Source organism: Bombina bombina, chromosome 3 (assembly GCF_027579735.1).
Source record: "Bombina bombina isolate aBomBom1 chromosome 3, aBomBom1.pri, whole genome shotgun sequence".
Lineage (NCBI taxonomy): Eukaryota > Metazoa > Chordata > Amphibia > Anura > Bombinatoridae > Bombina > Bombina bombina.
Window position 1 is genome coordinate 1191845766 of NC_069501.1, and position 19619 is coordinate 1191865384.

Here is a 19619-nt window from a genome sequence, read left to right on the forward strand (position 1 = left end):
TATCCCTCATTATGCAACACAACCAGTGAAATAAATGGTTTTGTTTTACCTGTTTTGGAGTTAATAGCAAAAAAGTTCTGCGGGTTTCCACTTGTGATCTTGTAGGTCAGCTTATCGTTTGAATTTGAATCCGGATCTGTTGCTTGAATCTGAAGCACAGCTACATCCTTTGGGGAATTCTCCATGACAGTAGGATAATAAATAGGTTCTGAAGTCAGTGGTGCATTGTCATTTACATCTTCCACTTCAATGTAAACTTCAATGGTGCAGAAGAGTGGAACGACTCCTCTGTCCGTAGCGTATACCGTTAGCCAGTAGGAATCTGTTGTTTCTTTGTCCAGTACATCTGCAGTGGAAATAACTCCTACAAGAAAGTAGAAAAGCAAATTAGAAAAAAAATATATCCCACAGAATTCACAACTCATTTTGGTGCAATAAAGGTGAATGTCAACATGCTATAAATGTGTAAAAAACAAATTTGCCTGGACTTTTAAATGTATATAATTGGTAATAACTATTTTAATGTAATGAATAAATAAACATTGTTTTTAAAAGATCTTTTTGGTCAAAGATACATAAAAGTGTAAAAAAGTGCTGTAATGTTTTATTATATTGTACCATGCAAAGGAATTAAACACATTGTTAAAGGCAGCAGAGCAGTAACGCACTACTGGGAGCTAGCTGAACCCATCTGGTGAGCCAATAACAAGACGCATATGTGTGCAGCCACCAATTAGCAACTAGCTCTTAGAAGTGCATTTCTGCTATTGAGCCTACCTAGGAATACTTTTCAACTAAGGATACCAAGAGAATAAAGTAAATTAAAAAGTCTATTGAAATTGCATGATCTATCTGAATCATGAGGTTTTGACTTTCATATCCCGTTAAAGGGATAGTTTACACCATATTTTTTATTGTTTAAACAGATGGATAATCCGTTTATTACCCATTCCCTAGTTTTGCGCAGCACACATGGTTATATTAATACACTTTTTACTTCTGTGATTATCTTGTATCTAAGCCTCTGCAGACTGCCCCTTTATTTCAGTTCTTTTGACATACTTGCAATTTAGCCAATCAGTGTTGACTCATAAATAACTCTACTGGAGGGAGCACAATTTTTATCTATATGGCACAGATGAACTAGTGCTGTCCAGCTGGGAAATACTGTCAGAATGCAATAAGATAAGAGATGGTCTTTACAGGCTTAGAAATTAGCATATGAGCCTACCTAGGTTTAGCTTTTAACTAAGAATACCAAAGGAACAAAGCAACATTGATGATAAAAGTAAATTGGAAAGTTGCTTAAAATGAAATGCCCTTATCTGAATCATGAAAGTTTAAGTTTGACTAAACTGTCCCTTTAAATACAAATAAATATAAAACGATTAATACATACATGTAAACAAATATATATTAACATCTGATCACTTTCTTTGAAAACACTACTAGTTTTCAGAATGTTGCTTAGAGCTCTTGTTAGTTTTAAAATATTTCTGTATCAAACTAATCCATGCAAAATAGATGTAGAAGAAAGAAAAAAAAACTCAAGAAGACCAAGTGCTATGTATATTTTGTAAGATGGGAATATTTTTTATAGGAGTTTATACCAATATAATCCAGGGATAGAAAATGAAATCTATATTGGTAAGCAAAGAAACATAAGACAAAAAGCTAGACAAATAATATGTTATAGTAATGTTAGCAGCCTTTGCAATGTCTGTGGGAAAGGAAATAACTTCCAAGCTATTGGCTGGCGACGTAACCTTAGCCTCCGACATTACTGTTTCAGCTGTCACACCGAACCTCACCAATACCATTCACATTGAGATGTACATGACAGCTCTTGAGTTTAATCACTTCTACGGGCTGCAGGAACGCAGACAATTCTCTCTCTCTCTTTTTTTTTCTACTTTACCAAACTCTTTTAAAGCATGGCTAAATGCCACTATTTGGACAGATTGCTTGTTCACTTTAACCTTTACAAATGAAATATATAGTGATGCCAGAAGTGCTTGCTTTCTTCACAATACACTTTGTTCTATAATTGTACTGATCCCAGAACTCAAAAATGCATTTATGTTATTCTGTACTTAATAGATTGTATATTTCTTTACGCACAATTCCACAAAAATACAGAAACAATGTACATGGGTTAAAATATGATATTAATATTACTGATATTATACCTTTGTAGAGCTTTTAACTTTCTATATTTCTATGAATAAATGAAAATGTGTTATGTAATTGACAGCTTGTTTGTCTCAAACTAGAGATTTGGAGTGTGTTCCAGTGAATACATCATTCCTTTTTGGGGGTTTTTGAGAAGATAAACTCACTGCACTATGTTTTGATTCTATTTTGAAAAATATGGATCTGGGAGAAATTACAATTCTTTAGAATAAACAGTGAGTTCAGAACCTAAATTATGAGTTAAATATTGTTTATTTACTTGGAGTTTATACATGCTATGGGCTCCATTTAGCAATCTGCATATTCAGCTTTGGGGGCCCTTCGCCTTAGGCTCGCATGCCTGCAGCCAAACATTAAGAAGCAGCTGTCATCAGACTGCTGCTTCCGAACCTTTAATCATCTTTTGGCTGGTGGATTAAAATCACTTCAGACACATTCGCCTGGAGCGATTGACAGCCACTACTCATGCACCATTGGGCTAGATTGAGCAGGGTGCAGCATTGCACAAGCAGATGTTTTCTGCGATCCCGGATGGACAAGATCACGGAAGCGAACCCTGTTGCGGAAGCAAACCCATTTTGATAATGGTTTCTAAATTGGAGTATTTCTGTTGGTGGAGTCTTGCATTTCTGTTTAGACTTTCCAATAAGAACTAATTATGAGAGAGGAATTGAGGAATTAATGTGACTTAGAGGTATAAGTCAGAGACAAAGCAAATGAGACAGCAAGGGGAGTATGTTGAGAAAGAGACAGGTGTTGGGATGAGTGTTGTAGGTTAGAATTTTAAATCTAATCCTAGAAGTTAATGGATACCATGGTAAGGGGAGGAATAGAGGAACAGCAGATATGGAACTGTGGTAAGGTGGATAACACTGGTAGAGGCATTTAGAATAGATTTAAACGGGGTAAACTGTGAGAAGACCAATTAGAAGTGTTTTGGAGTCGGTATGTAATGCAATATGTAATTGGGTCAAATTTTTGTTTTCGATTAATTAATTATTTTTTTTTACCAATGTTGCATAATCTGAAGCAGCAGGATTTGGTGAGAAGTGAATGTTGGTGGTAGGTGTAAAAAGGAAAGGGCAGGATCAAGCTTTACGCTAAGGCAGTGGACATGGACTGTATATGATAATAATGGAGCTGTCAACAATGATAAAGATTTAGGGTCTTGGTGTGTTGATAGAAGGTCAATCAGTAAAAAAGAAGTCTTGGACATATTGATTTTGAGGCACTGGGAGTCCACATTTGAAAAGGTCTGAGTTATATGGTCTTCAAAAAGATATAAATGGGACTAAGATATGCTGGGGCAGACATATCAATTTTTACCTGTCTTAGAAGTGGTATTGGATGTCTTAAGGGCTTAAAAGGTGTAAAACCGACTTAAAAAGTATAGGGTACCAGAGAGTGAGACTTGGGGGCCGATTTAACAAGGGCTGAATAGCCCCTGTTCCCCTCGTTTCTGCACAAGCCTTTAGGCTTGCCAGAAACAGGAGTATAAAAGCAGCAGTCTTAAGACCGCTACGCCTGCTCTGAGCGACGGACAGCAATCAACCTGATCATATACAATCGGGTTGATTGACACCCCTGCTAGCGGCTGATTGGCCGCAAATTTGCAGGGGGTGGCATTGCACAAGCAGTTCACCAGAACTGCTTGTGCAATGCTAAATGCAGACAGCATATGCTGTCGGCATTCAGCGATTTTGAGCAGACATGATCGCTGCAGCGTATCATGTCCGATAGATGGTAATTTGGCCCCTTGGAGTAAACTAATAGACAGTGGGAGAGACAGCAAAGTGGTGAAAAAAATGGAGAAATTGATGGAGTAGCTATATTTAATGCAAGATAGGGCAGTGCCACTTACACAGGAGTTAAGGGAATTTTGGATGTTATGAGGGAATATTTGAACTTGGATGGAAATCAGATAGTAGTTAAAAAGAGTCTAAAGAGATGAATAGCTGTGTTTAGGGTAGAAAGAGGAAATAAACTAAGATGGAAGAGAAATCTTAGGTGCAGGTGTGTTGTATAATGAAGTTGGTTTTTATCTTAAAGACAAAGCTGTTGGATGTGAGCACTATAGGGAGCAGAAAAAGAGTAGAAAATTAAAAAGTAGAGAAGATGTGTTTGGTGTTTGAGTACAAGGAATATATATGTTTGGAGAAGTAAGTTTGCTTTGATATGGTAAAGTCATTATATAAATATGTAGTGGAGAAAGTCTGCTTGAGTGTGTAATTCCCACAAAATGTTTTCAGCCTAAAAAACAGTAAACATGTAGTATATGGGATGAGATTGGAATGACTTAATTTACATCATACAAGGTACATCTAACTAAACAGGCATGGTGTTTTGATGCTGGTGCATATGCCATTGAAAGTAATGACTGTTACTAGAAGCATTTTTTCCATTAAGCAAGTACATTATTAAAATGCTTCTATTCAAAATTGTTATTTTATATATATATATCAGTGGTAATATAGTCAACACTGCATAGTATCAAGGCACTTTGCAAATTAATAATAATAATAATAATAATAATAATAATAATAATATCAATACTAAAAGTAATAATTAGTATCTGCTGAGCAAAGCTTGTTAAATAGCCAGCTAAACAGTATTGTGAATTACAGTCAGCCTCAGATGTTTCTTTTGACATTTTCTAATTGTCCCATTTTGATAACTGTACAATGGGGTGAAATGTCACGCAATCTTCTCATGGAGAAATGCTACAATGTGTTAGACTCTGACAAAAATGGTTCTAGCTGTGAAAATCAATTCATGTGATGATGGCTTTGAAAATTGCTTCACAATAGATGCATCTCTTACCTCTAGAGCAAAAAATGTCTCACATCTTTCTCAATCCAAATTTGCAACATAAAAAGATCACTCAGACATAGTTTAAGGTGTGATGTATAAATCATGCACTATTCACACGCCGTAGATCAATGTTATGCAAAGTATAACAATATTCTGGCACTATTATTTCTTTCAACTAATCAGAAGAATGGAAGATCAATTGTTTTAATGATGTCAATATTTAATCCTAGATATCTTCTGAACATTCCAAAATCAATACAAGTATAATTTCTCAATAAAAATATCTCTGCTTAAGGAGAAAATAAAATGTCTTGTCAAATATCATTCCTTGATCCTAACATTCTTAATTTATTCTACTAATATTTAGATCTTCTAGGAAAAAATGTAGAGGGCTTCTCTATTATATGCCTTATTTGCTCAGTCTGTACATCATTTCAACACAATAGTTTATGAGATTTAATGGCATTGTTGAAATTATCTGTCATTATAGGTTTTTGTAATAACAGCTACAACAATTACCAAATCAATTAATGTTGAGTCATGTCATTCCCTTTGCACAATTTATAACCTGATTAGTCTATGGAAATTTAGGGACTACTAAAACGCCACTGAGAATATTAAAATACTGTGCCAGAATGCTAAACTGGCACCTACAATGTCTCCAGGCTCTTTATGTTTTACACCGGGTTTCAGATAAAAAATAAAGCAAGATGTCCCTTATAATTATCAGGTTGTATCAACAATGCCCCACTTCAATTAACATCATTTGTGGTAATTGTTTAATGCAAATTTTGGCAAAATAGTAGATATAGCTTTAAAGCTGGTTTGGAAGTTGTTTTACATTTCATATCCTATTCAATGTTGCCCATGTATAGCTATTGCTATAGATCAGTAGTTCCCAAAGTAGGAAGTGCAGCCTTGTGTGGGGCGGTGGCATGACTAAGGGGTTAAACCCGAAACGTCGCTATTTTTAAATGGGTCTTTAATAAAGATTATACATGTTTTACCATATTGGTGCTGGTGAACTCTGTATTTTGGATTCCACTGGGTTATTGCAGTTAACCCCTGTCACCGAGCACAAACAGTGGTGCTGTATTCCTATTCACCTGGACTTTGTGTGGGGCGGTGAGATTACTTAAAGGGACATGAAACCCACATTTTTTCTTTCATGATTTAGAAAGAGAATGCAATTTTAAACATCTTTCTAATTTTCTTCTATTATCTAATTTGTTTTATTCTCTTGATATTCTTTGCTGGAAAGCATATCTAGATATGCTCAGTAGCTGCTGATTGGTTGCTGCACATTCAAGCCTCGTGTGATTGGCTCACCATGTGCATTGCTTTTTCTTCAACTAAGGATATCTAAAAAATGAAGCAAAATAAATAATAGAAGTAAATTGTAATGTTGTTTAAATTTCTATTCTCTATCTGAATCATGAAAGAAAGATTTTGGGTTTAGTGGCCCTTTAAGGTACACTAAATGGCATAAGAGGTGAAAGGGAGCAGTGGGATTACCATAGTGGGTGCTAGTAGGAAAACTGTGTCAAAAGAAGCTAGTGCGTCCCTTTAAGAATAATTTTTATAATCTGTTGTGCTTTATCTTAGATTGTGCAAATCAAAACAACTTTCTCACTTTTTATTTAAAGTTTTACTGCTATTTGCTTTCAAGGCTTTTTCTTCTATGATAGTTCAGGTTTATTAGCAATTTATACTTTCTCTAACTTTGATAAATTGTAGCTTGCATTCTTTGCTTTGCCAGCGCTGTAAATTAGCATGTATTATAAACGTTAAAATCACAGTTTATAATCATTGTGAAGTAACAGGAAACACAGCAAAGGCCTGTTGTGCTTGCCGGAGTAGCTTTCAAACAGTCAGCCATCTTAGTACAACTACAGTTTTTGAAAATTAAAATATTTATTAGATGTGGTTTCTAAGACTTAGAAAAGCTGGTGTCAGAAGACACAGTTTTAATAAAGCCAAAACATGTATTTCAAAATTTGAACGTTTGTGAAAAATGAATTTTATCATAAACAATACAGAATAAGTCATGAAAGGAACGGCTATATAAGAGCAATGAGCATCAACATTTGTTTAGGCAAACTGATAATGCAAATGGATCCTGATATGTTCAAAATTGTTTCTCAAAGGAAAAGGATTTCTAAGATAATGACTGATGATAAAACACGTTCAGAAACTAGTGAAGCATATTTCCCTTGACCATCTATTCCCTTTTAGAAAGGGGCTCTTATTAAATTGCATTATATAAGTCTTTGGTAGGTTGTTGAGAGACTTTAGCACCAAAGCAACCCAAAAGTATGCTTTTGTTAAGTGCCATCAATGTTTGCTTTATCCCACATGAGAAATTCTTACATCCAGTTGCATTGAAGAACAAACAACAGGGAAGGCTGTTCATGTTATGCATAGAGATCTTCTATCTTTCGCAATGGACCCATCCTTTGTGTGTTCGTGCGTGCGTGCGTGCATGCATATGTTTGTGTGTGTATATATATATATATATATATATATATATATATGTGTGTGTGTGTTCGTGCATGCATATGTATGTGTGTGTGTATATATATATATATATATATATATATATATATATATATATGTATGTGTGTGTGTGTAGACATATTTATACAATATATAAGTGCCCTCCACTAATATTGTCCCCCTTGGTATCTTTGTTTTTTACATTTTTTTGTACGCCTGGGTGACTAGGAACAGGAAATTGATCAGTCGTGACTTCCTGTTTCACAAGGGTATAAATATGATGAAACACATAGGCCAAATTCCCTTGGTCATTCATCACAATGGGTGAGACCAAGGAATACAGCTGTGATGTGTGGCAAAAGGTTGTTGAGCTTCAAAAGATGGGAAGTGGCTATAAGAAAATAGCAAAAGCATTGAAAATGCCAATTTCCACCATCAGGGCAATAATTAAAAAGTTCCAGTCAACTGGAAATTTTGTGAATCATTCATCCCAGTCCCCTGACTCGAACCCCATAGAAAACCTTTGGGGTGGACTGAAGCGGCGACTCCACCAGCATCAACATCAGAATTTGAAGGATCTGGAGAGATTCTGTATGGAGGAATGGTCTCAGATCCCATGCCCTGTATTCTCCAACCTCATCAGGTATTATAGGAGAAGACTCAGAGCTGTTATTTTGGCAAAGGGAGGTAACACAAAGTATTGACTAAAAGGGTGACAATAAATGTGCCACACATATATTCAACATTTTTTTTTGGATAAAGCTGTCTTGTGTTTGCAATTGTTTTATATAAAACTATAAAACAGAAATAAATATAATAAAGCAACACAGGGAAGACAATGAGCCAGCTATAGAAACAGAGGTACAAATTTGGTGTGCTCTAAATAGGCAAAGCTTGAAGAGTAAACTGTGTCACATCATGGTAGGACTGCTTTGATTCTGCTGAACATTTTCATAATTCACTGATGTGGAATGCAATGCTGCTATTTTAGTATTTTTTTTAACTAAACAATTCCCTTGTATCTCACTGATTTATAGAAATGAAAGAGACCATTCTTATTTAACATTACAGAGTCCGTGTGCATAGATATCTAGGTTAAGCCAGGTATCATTCCACAACACAATTCCACATGTAAGTGCCAGGGGGCAAATACCTCTTGCATTTCTTGGAATCATGGAAAGAAAAGGAATGCTGTGCTGGCATAAGAATTAAGAATGTGGGAGGCAAACTGGAAACATGAAATAGAAAAAAACTGTATCCAGTTAAATGATAAGTTGACTATATTCATAATACTTTTATTTTAATGAAACCAAACAATCCAAGCTGCAGGAGCAAAGGTTTAACACTAGTTCCCACTGGGATGCAATACTGAACCATTATGAACTATAAGACCGGGAGAATACAGGGGCGGAATGCCTAAGTGATGCTTTATAGGACACAATGGAACTAAGTTGGGTTTTGACCCAATTTCATTCATTAAATAAAAAGTAGCAAAAGTTCTAAAAAAATATTTTGTAAGTTTTACAAAGCTTTAGATAAACTACCTTTGTTGTCATACTTAGGAATGGCAGGTGATGCAGGAAACATACTATAATTTAGTTTCAATGTTTTAAAAGAAATATTTTACGTAAATCAATGTGAAGTGGCTCAGCTAATTGGTAATATTCTGATTTAATTCTGCATTTTAGATTCTAGTCCAGAACAGGCCACTTTTAAAAGGACAATACATTAAAGGGACATGTTATGCTTATGCTAGTGTACTTGAAAGTGACACAGAATTTATGTACACAGTTTTTAAATATTACATAAATATGACTATGCAGAAGGTAACTTAAATAAACTGTTTCTAGTAGCCAGATGCCATTGTAAAGGGCCTTTAAGCATTCAATATGGCTGCTTGTCCTGAGATCAGTAAAGAAAGCATGCATCTAACAGTTCAAGGAAGTTTGCTCTGGAATCTTGTGATATGACTGGTATTGAGATTGGCTTATTTACTGATCTATTTTGGCATGCTGATAATCTGAATGGTAAGTGCTCATTGGAAAGAAACACGGGTGCATTGATTTTAAACAAAGAAAAGCCCAGGTTTAAATCATTAAACATTTTTTTTTTACACTTCAATCAGAGATATGGAAATATTAATGTTAAGTAACAATGAACAAGTATTATTAAGTTGGGTAAAACATATGTTCAAAACTTCTGAATTTCAATAACAGAACTAGTAGGAAAAGTAAGAGTTTTCTCAGGGTGTGGTCAGAGCAGTCCAGAAGCATGTGGCAGTCCCTGGGTAGAGTTTTTCACAATAGGAAGTGTGTTGGTGTGGATGTATGCTTAGTCCATAGGCGTAGCTTTTCCCAATGGGAACTGTGTTGGTGTGGCTTTTCACAGGGGCATGTGTGCCTGTTTGGCTATAGGCTTCATGGAGTCTATGGGTGTGGCTTTTCACAGGGAAATTGAGCATGGTGTGGCTGTAGGACAGTGAGCCATCCATAGGTGTGCTTTTCACTCGGGGGGAGATGTGCATGTGTCGCTGTAGGCCTGTGGCAGTCTTTGGGCATACTTTTGCACAGGGGGAGTTGTGCCTGAATGCAGTAGAAGACCTACTCAACAGAGAGCCCTAGTTCAAAACCTTTTTGGCCCTCCCCCCATGTACACACTGATAATGAGCATGCTGCACTTTATAATGATACTGAGTATTTATACATTGGCAGTGAGCACATGTGCTGTTTAATGATGTGAGTTTCTATACACTATACCCTGATGAGTACACTGCTCTGTATAAATATGATGAGTATGAATACTCTGATAAATATGCTGTGCTGTATAATGAGGGAATATCTATACATTAATAGTGAACACAATGCACTGTATAATGATAATTGAGTTTCTGTACACTGATAATGACCATATGGGCACATGCCTGTTTACAGATTGGGTATTATGGGCACCCAGTACCGTGGTTCCACAGCACCTGCTGCATCAATGGTAGTTTTGCCCCTGCCTCTATGGTTGTAGGCCAGGTGCATGGCTAAAGAATTTTGGGCTGCACCTTACTGACGAGGCCCAAAGAAGGCCGATTGTCTGTGCTTGTCCTTGTTCAGAGAGGAAGTTTCTGGTATTTCTGGGCTGGACTGACCTTGTTAGGCGGAATCAGACTGATAATATTTCAGGAAATTCTCCACTGTAAAAAACACCATTGGACTAAAAGAGGCTGCTCTGAGGTGGTAGCTTCTGAGATGATGTCCGTTCATGAGAGAACACTTCGCTTTATATATATATATATATATATAGATATATATATATATATATATATATATATATATATATATATATATATACCACCACCTCTGCCATTTCACAACAGGTAATATTTGTATTGAGTACCGGCACCTTTTTTTAAAAAATGTACATATGTGTTCATTTGTCATCAATTAGCAAATACATCATTATTATAATCATTGTATTAATAATAATACAGAAGCAATTGAGATTTGAGATTGGGAGATACTAAAATATCAGTGCCAATGAACCTGCTTGCTCGAAGTGTATTTTTATACTAATTGATTGGGAATAATTATACATAAAATATATCTCTTTTCTGTGATATCCTTTTAGCATTTAGCTACATATTATTATATGCTTTGCTAAGCAATGAAGCATTAAAGTAATTAAGATCTTACCATGAAAGTTGCGCAATAATTAAATGACATACTCTTAGATTGTTTTGTTATGAGCCACTGCTATTACTAAAATAACTTGAAAGTTAATTGCAAAAAAGTTCAAAATTAATAAAAAAAAATCCTTGCATTGCTTCAGAAACAATTAAGTTCTAATTATATGTTATGACCTCCAAAAAAAAGGTAGTTATTAAGATATTTCAGAAAGATTACGTTCTAATTATATGTTATGACCTCCAAAAAAAGGTAGTTATTAAGATATTTCAGAAAGATTTTTGTGTCCCAATTGTAATTAAAGATAACATGCCCATTGCAAGCTACAGGAAGCCATTCCCTTCAGCAATCGACCTGTGTTTTCTTTCCGACTAATAATGATGGAAATCCCAAAGGAACAAAACAATATAGCTTCCCCTATCTCAAGTATCCTGAATGAAAGTTTGACTTTTCTTAATTTTCTATCAATTCCTAGATGAGCCATATCAAATCTTTCAAAGGTCTCTATTTAATTTTTCTTTAATGAACCTTGGGACTTAAAAAAAAAAATTCTTTCTCATGAATCTCTCTGTTAAATGTTTGACATCAGTTAATTCTTATGCATATTAACGAAGCATGCAACTTTGACTAATAATGACTGATATATGAATTAATTTTTATTTAACAGCAATCTGCTACTCTCCCATGGCAGTAAAATCATATTAACATTAATTTATTGTTTGTTCTTTTGCAGTTAGTCTCTGGGACATGTATCTTGTCATTGAAAGTTATCAAATATTGAAACATTAGCAAAATGATATGAAATGAAGACTTCTATTACGAAAGACCTCATGCAACATTTAAAAAATATATTCAGTTGCTTGGTTTGTTGGTGGTTCTGTGACATTTAAAATAAATATAATTATGCTTGCTGTTAAATTGATACTATTATTATTATTATTATTATTATTATTATTGAAATAATGAGCTGATAATAATAATCAGTCAAAATTAAACTTTTATGATTCAGCTAGGACATGCAATTTTAAACAACTTTCCAATTTACTTTTATCATCAACATTGCTTTGTTCTCTCGGTATTCTTAGTTAAAAGTTAAACCTAAGTAGGCTTGTAGACTAATTTCTAAGCCCTTGAAGGTCGCCTCTTATCTCAGTGCCTTTCTGACAGTTTTTCGCAGCTAGACAGAGCTAGTTCATGTGTGCCATGTAGATAGCAGTGTGCTTACTCTTGTGGAGTTTCCTATGAGTCAGCACTGATTGGCTAATATGCAAGTCTGTCAAAAGAACTGAAATAAGGGGGCAGTCTGCAGAGGCTTAGATACAAGGTAATCACAGAGGTAAAAAACTTAAATTATGCTTACCTGATAATTTTCTTTTCTTCAGATGGAAATAGTCCACAGCTTCATTCATTACTTTTGGGAATTAAGTACCTGGCCACCAGGAGGAGGCAAAGACACCCCAGTCAAAGGCTTAAATACTCCTCCCACTTGTCTCATCCTCCAGTCATTCTGCAGAGGAATAAGGAACAGTAGAAGAAATACCAGGGTGAAAAGGTGCCAGAAGAATAAAAAATAAAAGACGCTCTACAGAAAAAAATACAGATGGGGAGCTGTGGACTCTTTCCATCTGAAGAAAATTATTAGGTAAGCATAATTTAAGTTTTTCTTCATTAATGGAAAGAGTCCACAGCTGCATTAATTAATTTTGGGAATACAATACCCAAGCTATAGAGGACACTGAATGCCAAAACGGGAGGGTACAATAGGCGGACCATTCTGAGGGAAGCAGGCCTGAAAAACCCCCAACCCAACCAAAACACGCTTCGTCGGGGGCCGGGCAAAAAAAACTAGAAGGAAAAGGCCCCAAGGACACTGACCCGCAGGTAGTGCGAAAGCCTAACTAGAGACCACAAGCATACTCACTGAGCCAACACTCCTCCAGGAGAACCGTCGCCCAGCAGTCGGTCCCACACAACCCTTACTAGTACAGTAACAAAATCCCCAAAAGGGAGAGGACAAGGGTAAGCCAAAGGTATACCCAAAAGGTACAGCAAATTCCATAAAGGAAAACCCCCTTCAAAGGAAGGCCAAGTCAACATAGACCCGAATGGATCTTGAGAACAAGGGGAGACGATGCCCATCCCACAAGGAGCAACCAGGCATCATCAAGGAGAAGAAACATCTCCCAAACATCGTGCAACAGCACCGAAAAAGACAGCTGAAGACAAAGTCCTCAAAACGTCAGAATTTAGAGACTGAGCAAACAGAAAACTACAAGTAGCAAACTCAGGCACGAAAGCCCACCATCAGGCCACGTTAGTTGGCTGTCCCAAGGAAACCGTATCGTTCAGCACAAGACAAGCCCCAAGAAGCCCCGGCTCTCAGTAAATCTGGCCAAGTTGTAAAACAGAACAGCCAGAACAAGGGCTAAGCCCAAGTACTCAGGAAACTGGAACCCCCTGGCTAGTCCTAGGATCATAAGGTCTGGTAACATCCCACAGCGGGATTCACAGAGAGGAAACGCTGAGTAAAACTGGAAGATCAGGACAAGAAGCCCAGGCCCCACAAATGTTTAGATTAAACAATCTTCCAGGAACATAAATCCCTCATCTGATATAAAAAACAGACCTCCCAGGGAAAAATTTAGAATAAACTGGATAACAAGAGCAAGAAGCCCTGCTTCTTGATTGTGCTTGAAAAATGCGGCTAATCCCCCTTAAGGGACACAAGGCACTGCTCATTTTATCAACCTCAAAAGAGGGAAAGGCTGAGTAGACCTCGCCGGGGATCGAACTAGCAACCCTCGTTTTGCTACAGTACAGAGTAGTCACAGAGCATTTGTATGCTGATCTAGCTGTCCAGCTAGCCATGAGCTCCAGACACAAGGGAAACAGTGATGACAAGTCACTCGAACAGAGCAACATCAAGCCTCCACATCATCTCAGATTCAAAGTCAGAGGACAGTAAAACATGGGTTTGGATGTCATCTGGATGGCAATACCTGAACCATATGAGTGGAAAACTACTAGTACCTCTTCTATCCCAAGAAGGAGATGCAGAATATTCCCAATACCTAATTGGAGCCCAAAAAGACCTTACTGTCTAATGTCATGAAAAAGGAACAACCAACTCCCGAAGGTGACCCATCCACAAGGAGAAACAGACAAATCCAAGAGGTCTCAATGAAGAAGAGAACAACTAAAGGAACAAGTTCAAAAGGGACAATTTCCTAAAGCAATATCACTCCTACTGGCGGAAAAGAGGCGTTAAACCCTCTAATTTTCCCACCACGTGGGAAGGAATACTCTAGGTTCTGAGGATATTGGAAGCAACAGAGAGTGATGCAGCAAAAATCACTGACCCAGTCACCAGAGAGATGTATATTTAGGACTGAAACAATCCGAGAGCTGCACAGACCCGCAAGTCCTCTTGAGAATGCTTAGCTGAAACTTGAAAAACAAATAACAATAAACATACATAATGTTAAGAGCACTCAGCACCCCAACCTGACCAGCAAGGTATAAAATGCGCTACAAGTCTGAATAAGCCGCAAGACAGAAGATCAGAACCCAAGTAGGACCATCCTGCAACTAGGGTCATAACATGGGACTAACGTGTCCTAAACAACTTCCATAAAAGCAAACAGCGAGTATTGATCCCAGAGAAAGATCCCGCAGTAAACATAGTATGAACAAGAAAAATAAAATCCATCCTAACTGGATAAAATAAAATGGCAGGCAACCCGAGGGTGAATGCCCAAGAAGAACAGAAAGACCTGCACAACCAGCCAAACGGAAACTCTGTTCTTCCAACAAAACTGAAAAGGATCTCGATAACAAGACTTAAAGAAGATTACTTCATCCCCCCCATGTCAAACGAGGTGAGCCATTAGAAGGAGAAGACTGATGAGTCCCATAGAGAAGGATAGGGTCCCCAAACAGCTCAAAAATGTGTCTGAGTAGAACATGAAGGCGAGCCAGCCTGTAACGAAAGGCACAACATTCAGGAACAGTTACACCCACAGGGAACTGCACATGCCCTCCTGTGGCCAAGAGACCGGGGGCAATCTGGCACAAACACAATCGCAAATAAAGATCTGGACTTTGTAGACGTGCAAGCGCCAAAAGTATGTAAAAGCAAAAAATGTGCCATAACCTCCGGGCGGAACAATCCACCCTCAGAGGAGGAAAAAACATAACCTGGGTTACCCACATGTGCAGAAGTAGCAAGCGATAGGGAACTTGCCTCCCGGAGGACAGGGCCCCCCAAGGCGGATGCCTCAGCAGTCTCTTGAATCCCCAAGCCCGAGGAACAAGTCGCTCTAGAACAGCCTAGATACTAAAGGAGTGCCACTGAGACCCTGTATTTTCCATGTGAGATCGCAGGAACAAATGAGTTACAGTACAATCATGAAGAAGCAAAATGAAGCGATCTTACCAGAATCTACGCCGTTGAACAGGAACATGGCCCTTCAAGTGTGATGGATAGTAGCCTCGACTCTGCCATGGACTTGAGAGAAGAAAGCAGGCAGCAAAGCGAAATTCAACAACGCTGATTGCTTGTGGAGTTGTTAAAATGTTGGGATGGTTTCACAGAAAGACTCTTCCTGCATCTCCAGACTAACTTTCATCCAAGCCCTCACTGAGAGACTGACAGGATTACTTCAAACTCCCGTCCCATGTCGAAGAATACTACCCTCCATAAGAGACAAAAACAAACATTTGACACTTCTCTGCCAACCTCCTGAGACAAAAGGCAAAGAATGATTGGGGGATGAGGGAAGTGGGAGGAGTATTTAAGTCTTTAGTTGGGGTGACTTTGCCTCCTCCTGGTGGCCAGGTTCTTATTTCCCAAAAGTAATGGATGCACCTGTGGACTCTTTTCATTTATGAAGAAAAGTGTATTTATATAACTGTGTTGGTTATGCAAAACTGGGGAATGGGTAATAAAGATGTATATCTATCTTTTTAAACAATACAAATTCTAGAGTAGACTCTTCCTTTAATATTATTATTATTATTATTATTGGTTATTTGTAGAGCACCAACAGATTCCGCAGCGCTATAAACAAAGGCAGAGTACAACAAAACAATTATAGGGCTCAAATGGGTAGAGGGTCCTGCCAAGAGTTACACTGTTGTAGTCAGCTCTGAAGAAGGTGATCAACAAACAGCTGGACTCTTAGGCTTACATGCTAAGGGGGTTCAGGGGATAGCAATGGAGGAGAGGAACTGGTATAAACAAAGGTTAGCGTAGGTTGTATGCATCCCTGAACAGTAAAGTCTTTAGGGAGCACTTGAAGCTTTTAAAACTAGAAGAGAGTCTTGTGGAGCGAGGCAGAGAGTTCCACAAGATGGGAGCCAGTCTGGAGAAGTCCTGTAAATGGGAATGTGATGAGGTGACAAGAGAGGAGGAGAGTAGGAGGTCGTGAGCAGAGCGGAGGGGACGGGAGGGAGAGTATCTGGAGACAAGGGGGCATATTTATTAATGTCTGGCAGAACTGATCCGACAGTACGGATCAGGTCCGCCAGACTTCACTGAATACGGCGAGCAATACGTTCGCTGTATTCAGCATTGCACCAGCAGCTCACAAGAGCTGCTGGTGCAACGCCACCCCCTGCAAACTCGCGGCCAATGGGCCGCCAGCAGGGGGTGTCAATCAACCCGATCATACTCGATCGGGTTGATTTCCGGCGATGTCTGTCCGCCTGCTCAGAGCAGGTGGACAGGTTATGGAGCAGCGGTCTTTGTGACTGCTGCTTCATAACTGCTGTTTCTGGCGAGCCTGCAGGCTCGCCAGAAACACTGGACATCAAGCTCCATTCGGAGCTTGATACATATGCCCCAAGGTCTGAGATATAGGGGGGAGCAGTGCAGATGAGGGCTTTGTATGTCAGAATGAGAATTTTGTGTTTGATCCTAGAGGCAAGAGGAAGCCAGTGAAGGGATTGGCAGAGAGGTGCAGCAGATGAAGAGTGACGTGTAAGGAAGATGAGTCTGGCAGAGGCATTCATTATGGAGTGTAAAGGAGCTAGGCGGCAGGTGGGGAGACCAGAGAGGACAAAGTTGCAGTAACTGAGGCGGGAGAGAATGAGAGAGTGGATTAAAATCTTAGTTGTGTCTTGTGTAAGGAAGTGTCTAATTTTAGAGATGTTTTTAAGGTGGAAGCGGCAGGCTTTAGCCAATGACTGAATGTGAGGAGTGAAAGAAAGATCTGAGTCAAATGTGACCCCGAGACATCGGGCATGCGGGGTAGGGGTAATGATGGAGTTGTAGACAGTTATAGATAAATAATATAAACAAAGATATGAGACAAAGATAAAGGTGTATAAAAAAAATCTTCCTGAGTAGCAAGGATCAGTAAATGCTGTTAACTGCAAGAGAGGACTATGGAATGTGCTGGTTTTCTCTCTGGCAGTCAATTTATTAAGACTATATTTTGCATGGAATATATTGAAGCCAAATTAATTAATGGAAACACATGTGTGAATGGATCTGGAAAGTGACAGAGGAAGCTTTCAAACAGGGCAACGTTTTGAAAAGTGAGTAATTTCAATCTGAATTTTTGTCTTTGAATAATTTTGCTCAATTTGAATGTAAAAACAAGTCACATTTTTTCTTAAAGGACCACTAAATGAAGTAGAATTGCAAAATTAACAAGTATTTAATAAAAAGACAAGGCAATAACATCTACTCTGAATTTCAAATAAGCAGAAGATTTTTTTCTTCTTGCAAATTTATTTTGTTCTCCCATTTTCTGCCCCCTGTATCATGTGACAGACATCAGCCAATCACAGACATGTTTTAAAAGTGACAATATGGTCACCCTACCCTTTAACCACTCTGCTGCTCTGAGGTTTCTGAAAGCTGCTGTTTCCTGTCACATGATCTGAGGGGCAGGACTAAGCTGTACAGCAGTAATCAGTCTGTAAGCACCTTTGTGGTTTAAACATCTACAGTAAGGATTAGGGACTGAACTTAAATGTATTCAAATAACTCAAAGTAGACTCTTGCCTTTTTGTCATACAGAGTAAGGGGAAGTTTTTTTTTTGTTTTTTTTTTGGGGGGGGGGGGGTTTGTGTGTGAAATCTGGTGCTAAAGCAAAGTAGAATAAGAGCTTCAGGGGGAATTTCTGCTAGTTGAAATCTGGGGGTAGATTTATTAAGCAGCGGATGCTGCTTTCTACGCCCAAAGTTCAGGCTTCTTTTTTTTGTAAAACCGCTGCTCCTTTCAGGCATACTGCAATCATCCTGATCCAAAACGATCGGGATGATTGACATTCCCTGCTAGCGGCCAAGATTGCACAAGCATTTTACAAGAAATGCTTGTGCAATTTTAAATGCTGGCAGCGAATCATGTCCGCCCGGCATATGATAAATTGACCCCTAGGGGCCGATTTATCAATGTCTTGTGGACATGATCCACTGTAGCGGACCATGTCTGCCATACATCACTAAATGCTGACAGCATACGCTGTCAGCAATTAACATTGCACAAGCAGTTCTGGTGAACTGCTGGTGCAATGCCATCCCCTGCAGATTCGTGGCCAATCGGCCGCTAGCAGGGGGCGTCAATCTCAGGGGGGATTGATGTCCGGAGCCTCAGAGCAGGCGGACGAGTTATGGAGCAGCGGTCTTAAGAATGTAAGTGTAGATACCGGCCCATCTTTGGTGAACAACCTGGGTTGTTCTTGCTGATTGGTGGATAAATTCATCCACAATTAAAAAGTGCTGTCCAGTGCGCTGAACCAAAAAAAACCTTAGATGCCTTTTTCAAATCAAGATAGCAAGAGAACGAAGAAACATTGATAATAGGAGTAAATTAGAAAGTTGCTTAAAATTGCATGCTCTATCTGAATCATGAAAGAAAAAGAAATTGGGTTCAGTGTCCCTTTAAGCTTGTTGTATGTTGTGGTTGTTTTGTTAATAATGAATAGTATAGTAAATTTGGATAGTAAAGTCACAATTAAACTTGCAGGATTAAGATCGAACATGTGATTTTATGTCACTTTTAAATTCCCTTCTATTTTCAAATGTGCTTGGTTCTCTTGGTATCCCTTGTTGAAAAGGAATGTGCACATACCCTACTAGTGGAAGCTGCTGCTAATTGGTGCCTGCACACATTTGTCTCTTATAATTGGCTAACTAGATGTGTTCACCTAGCTGTAATTAGTGTAACGCTGCTCCTTCAGCAAATGATAAGATAAGGAAGCAAATTTGATAATAGAAGTGTTGGAAATTGAATGTTCTATCCAAATCATGAAGTAAATTTTTGGGGTTTCCTGTCCCTTTAATATCATATTTCAGGGGGACATAAAACAGCAGACAGGTGATACAGCACTTTCAGATGCCTGAGTGATATCAACAGATGGGCAGCAAATAATTGTGCATCATATAGCAGCTAACAATTTGACAGACGAGCCAGGGAGAGAAAAAAAAAACAACAAAACA

General features: G+C 38.3%; 1 protein-coding gene across 2 annotated transcripts in view; it reads right to left on the reverse strand.

Moving 5' to 3' along the window:
* The window catches only part of FAT3 (FAT atypical cadherin 3), a 637515-nt gene that overhangs the window by 464422 nt on the left and 153474 nt on the right, over window positions 1-19619 (reverse strand). For both annotated transcript variants that reach the window (XM_053708624.1, XM_053708625.1), the window contains exon 2: window positions 50-364. In XM_053708624.1, the coding sequence (XP_053564599.1) occupies window positions 50-364 (315 nt within the window). The remainder of the gene's footprint in view (window positions 1-49; window positions 365-19619) is intronic.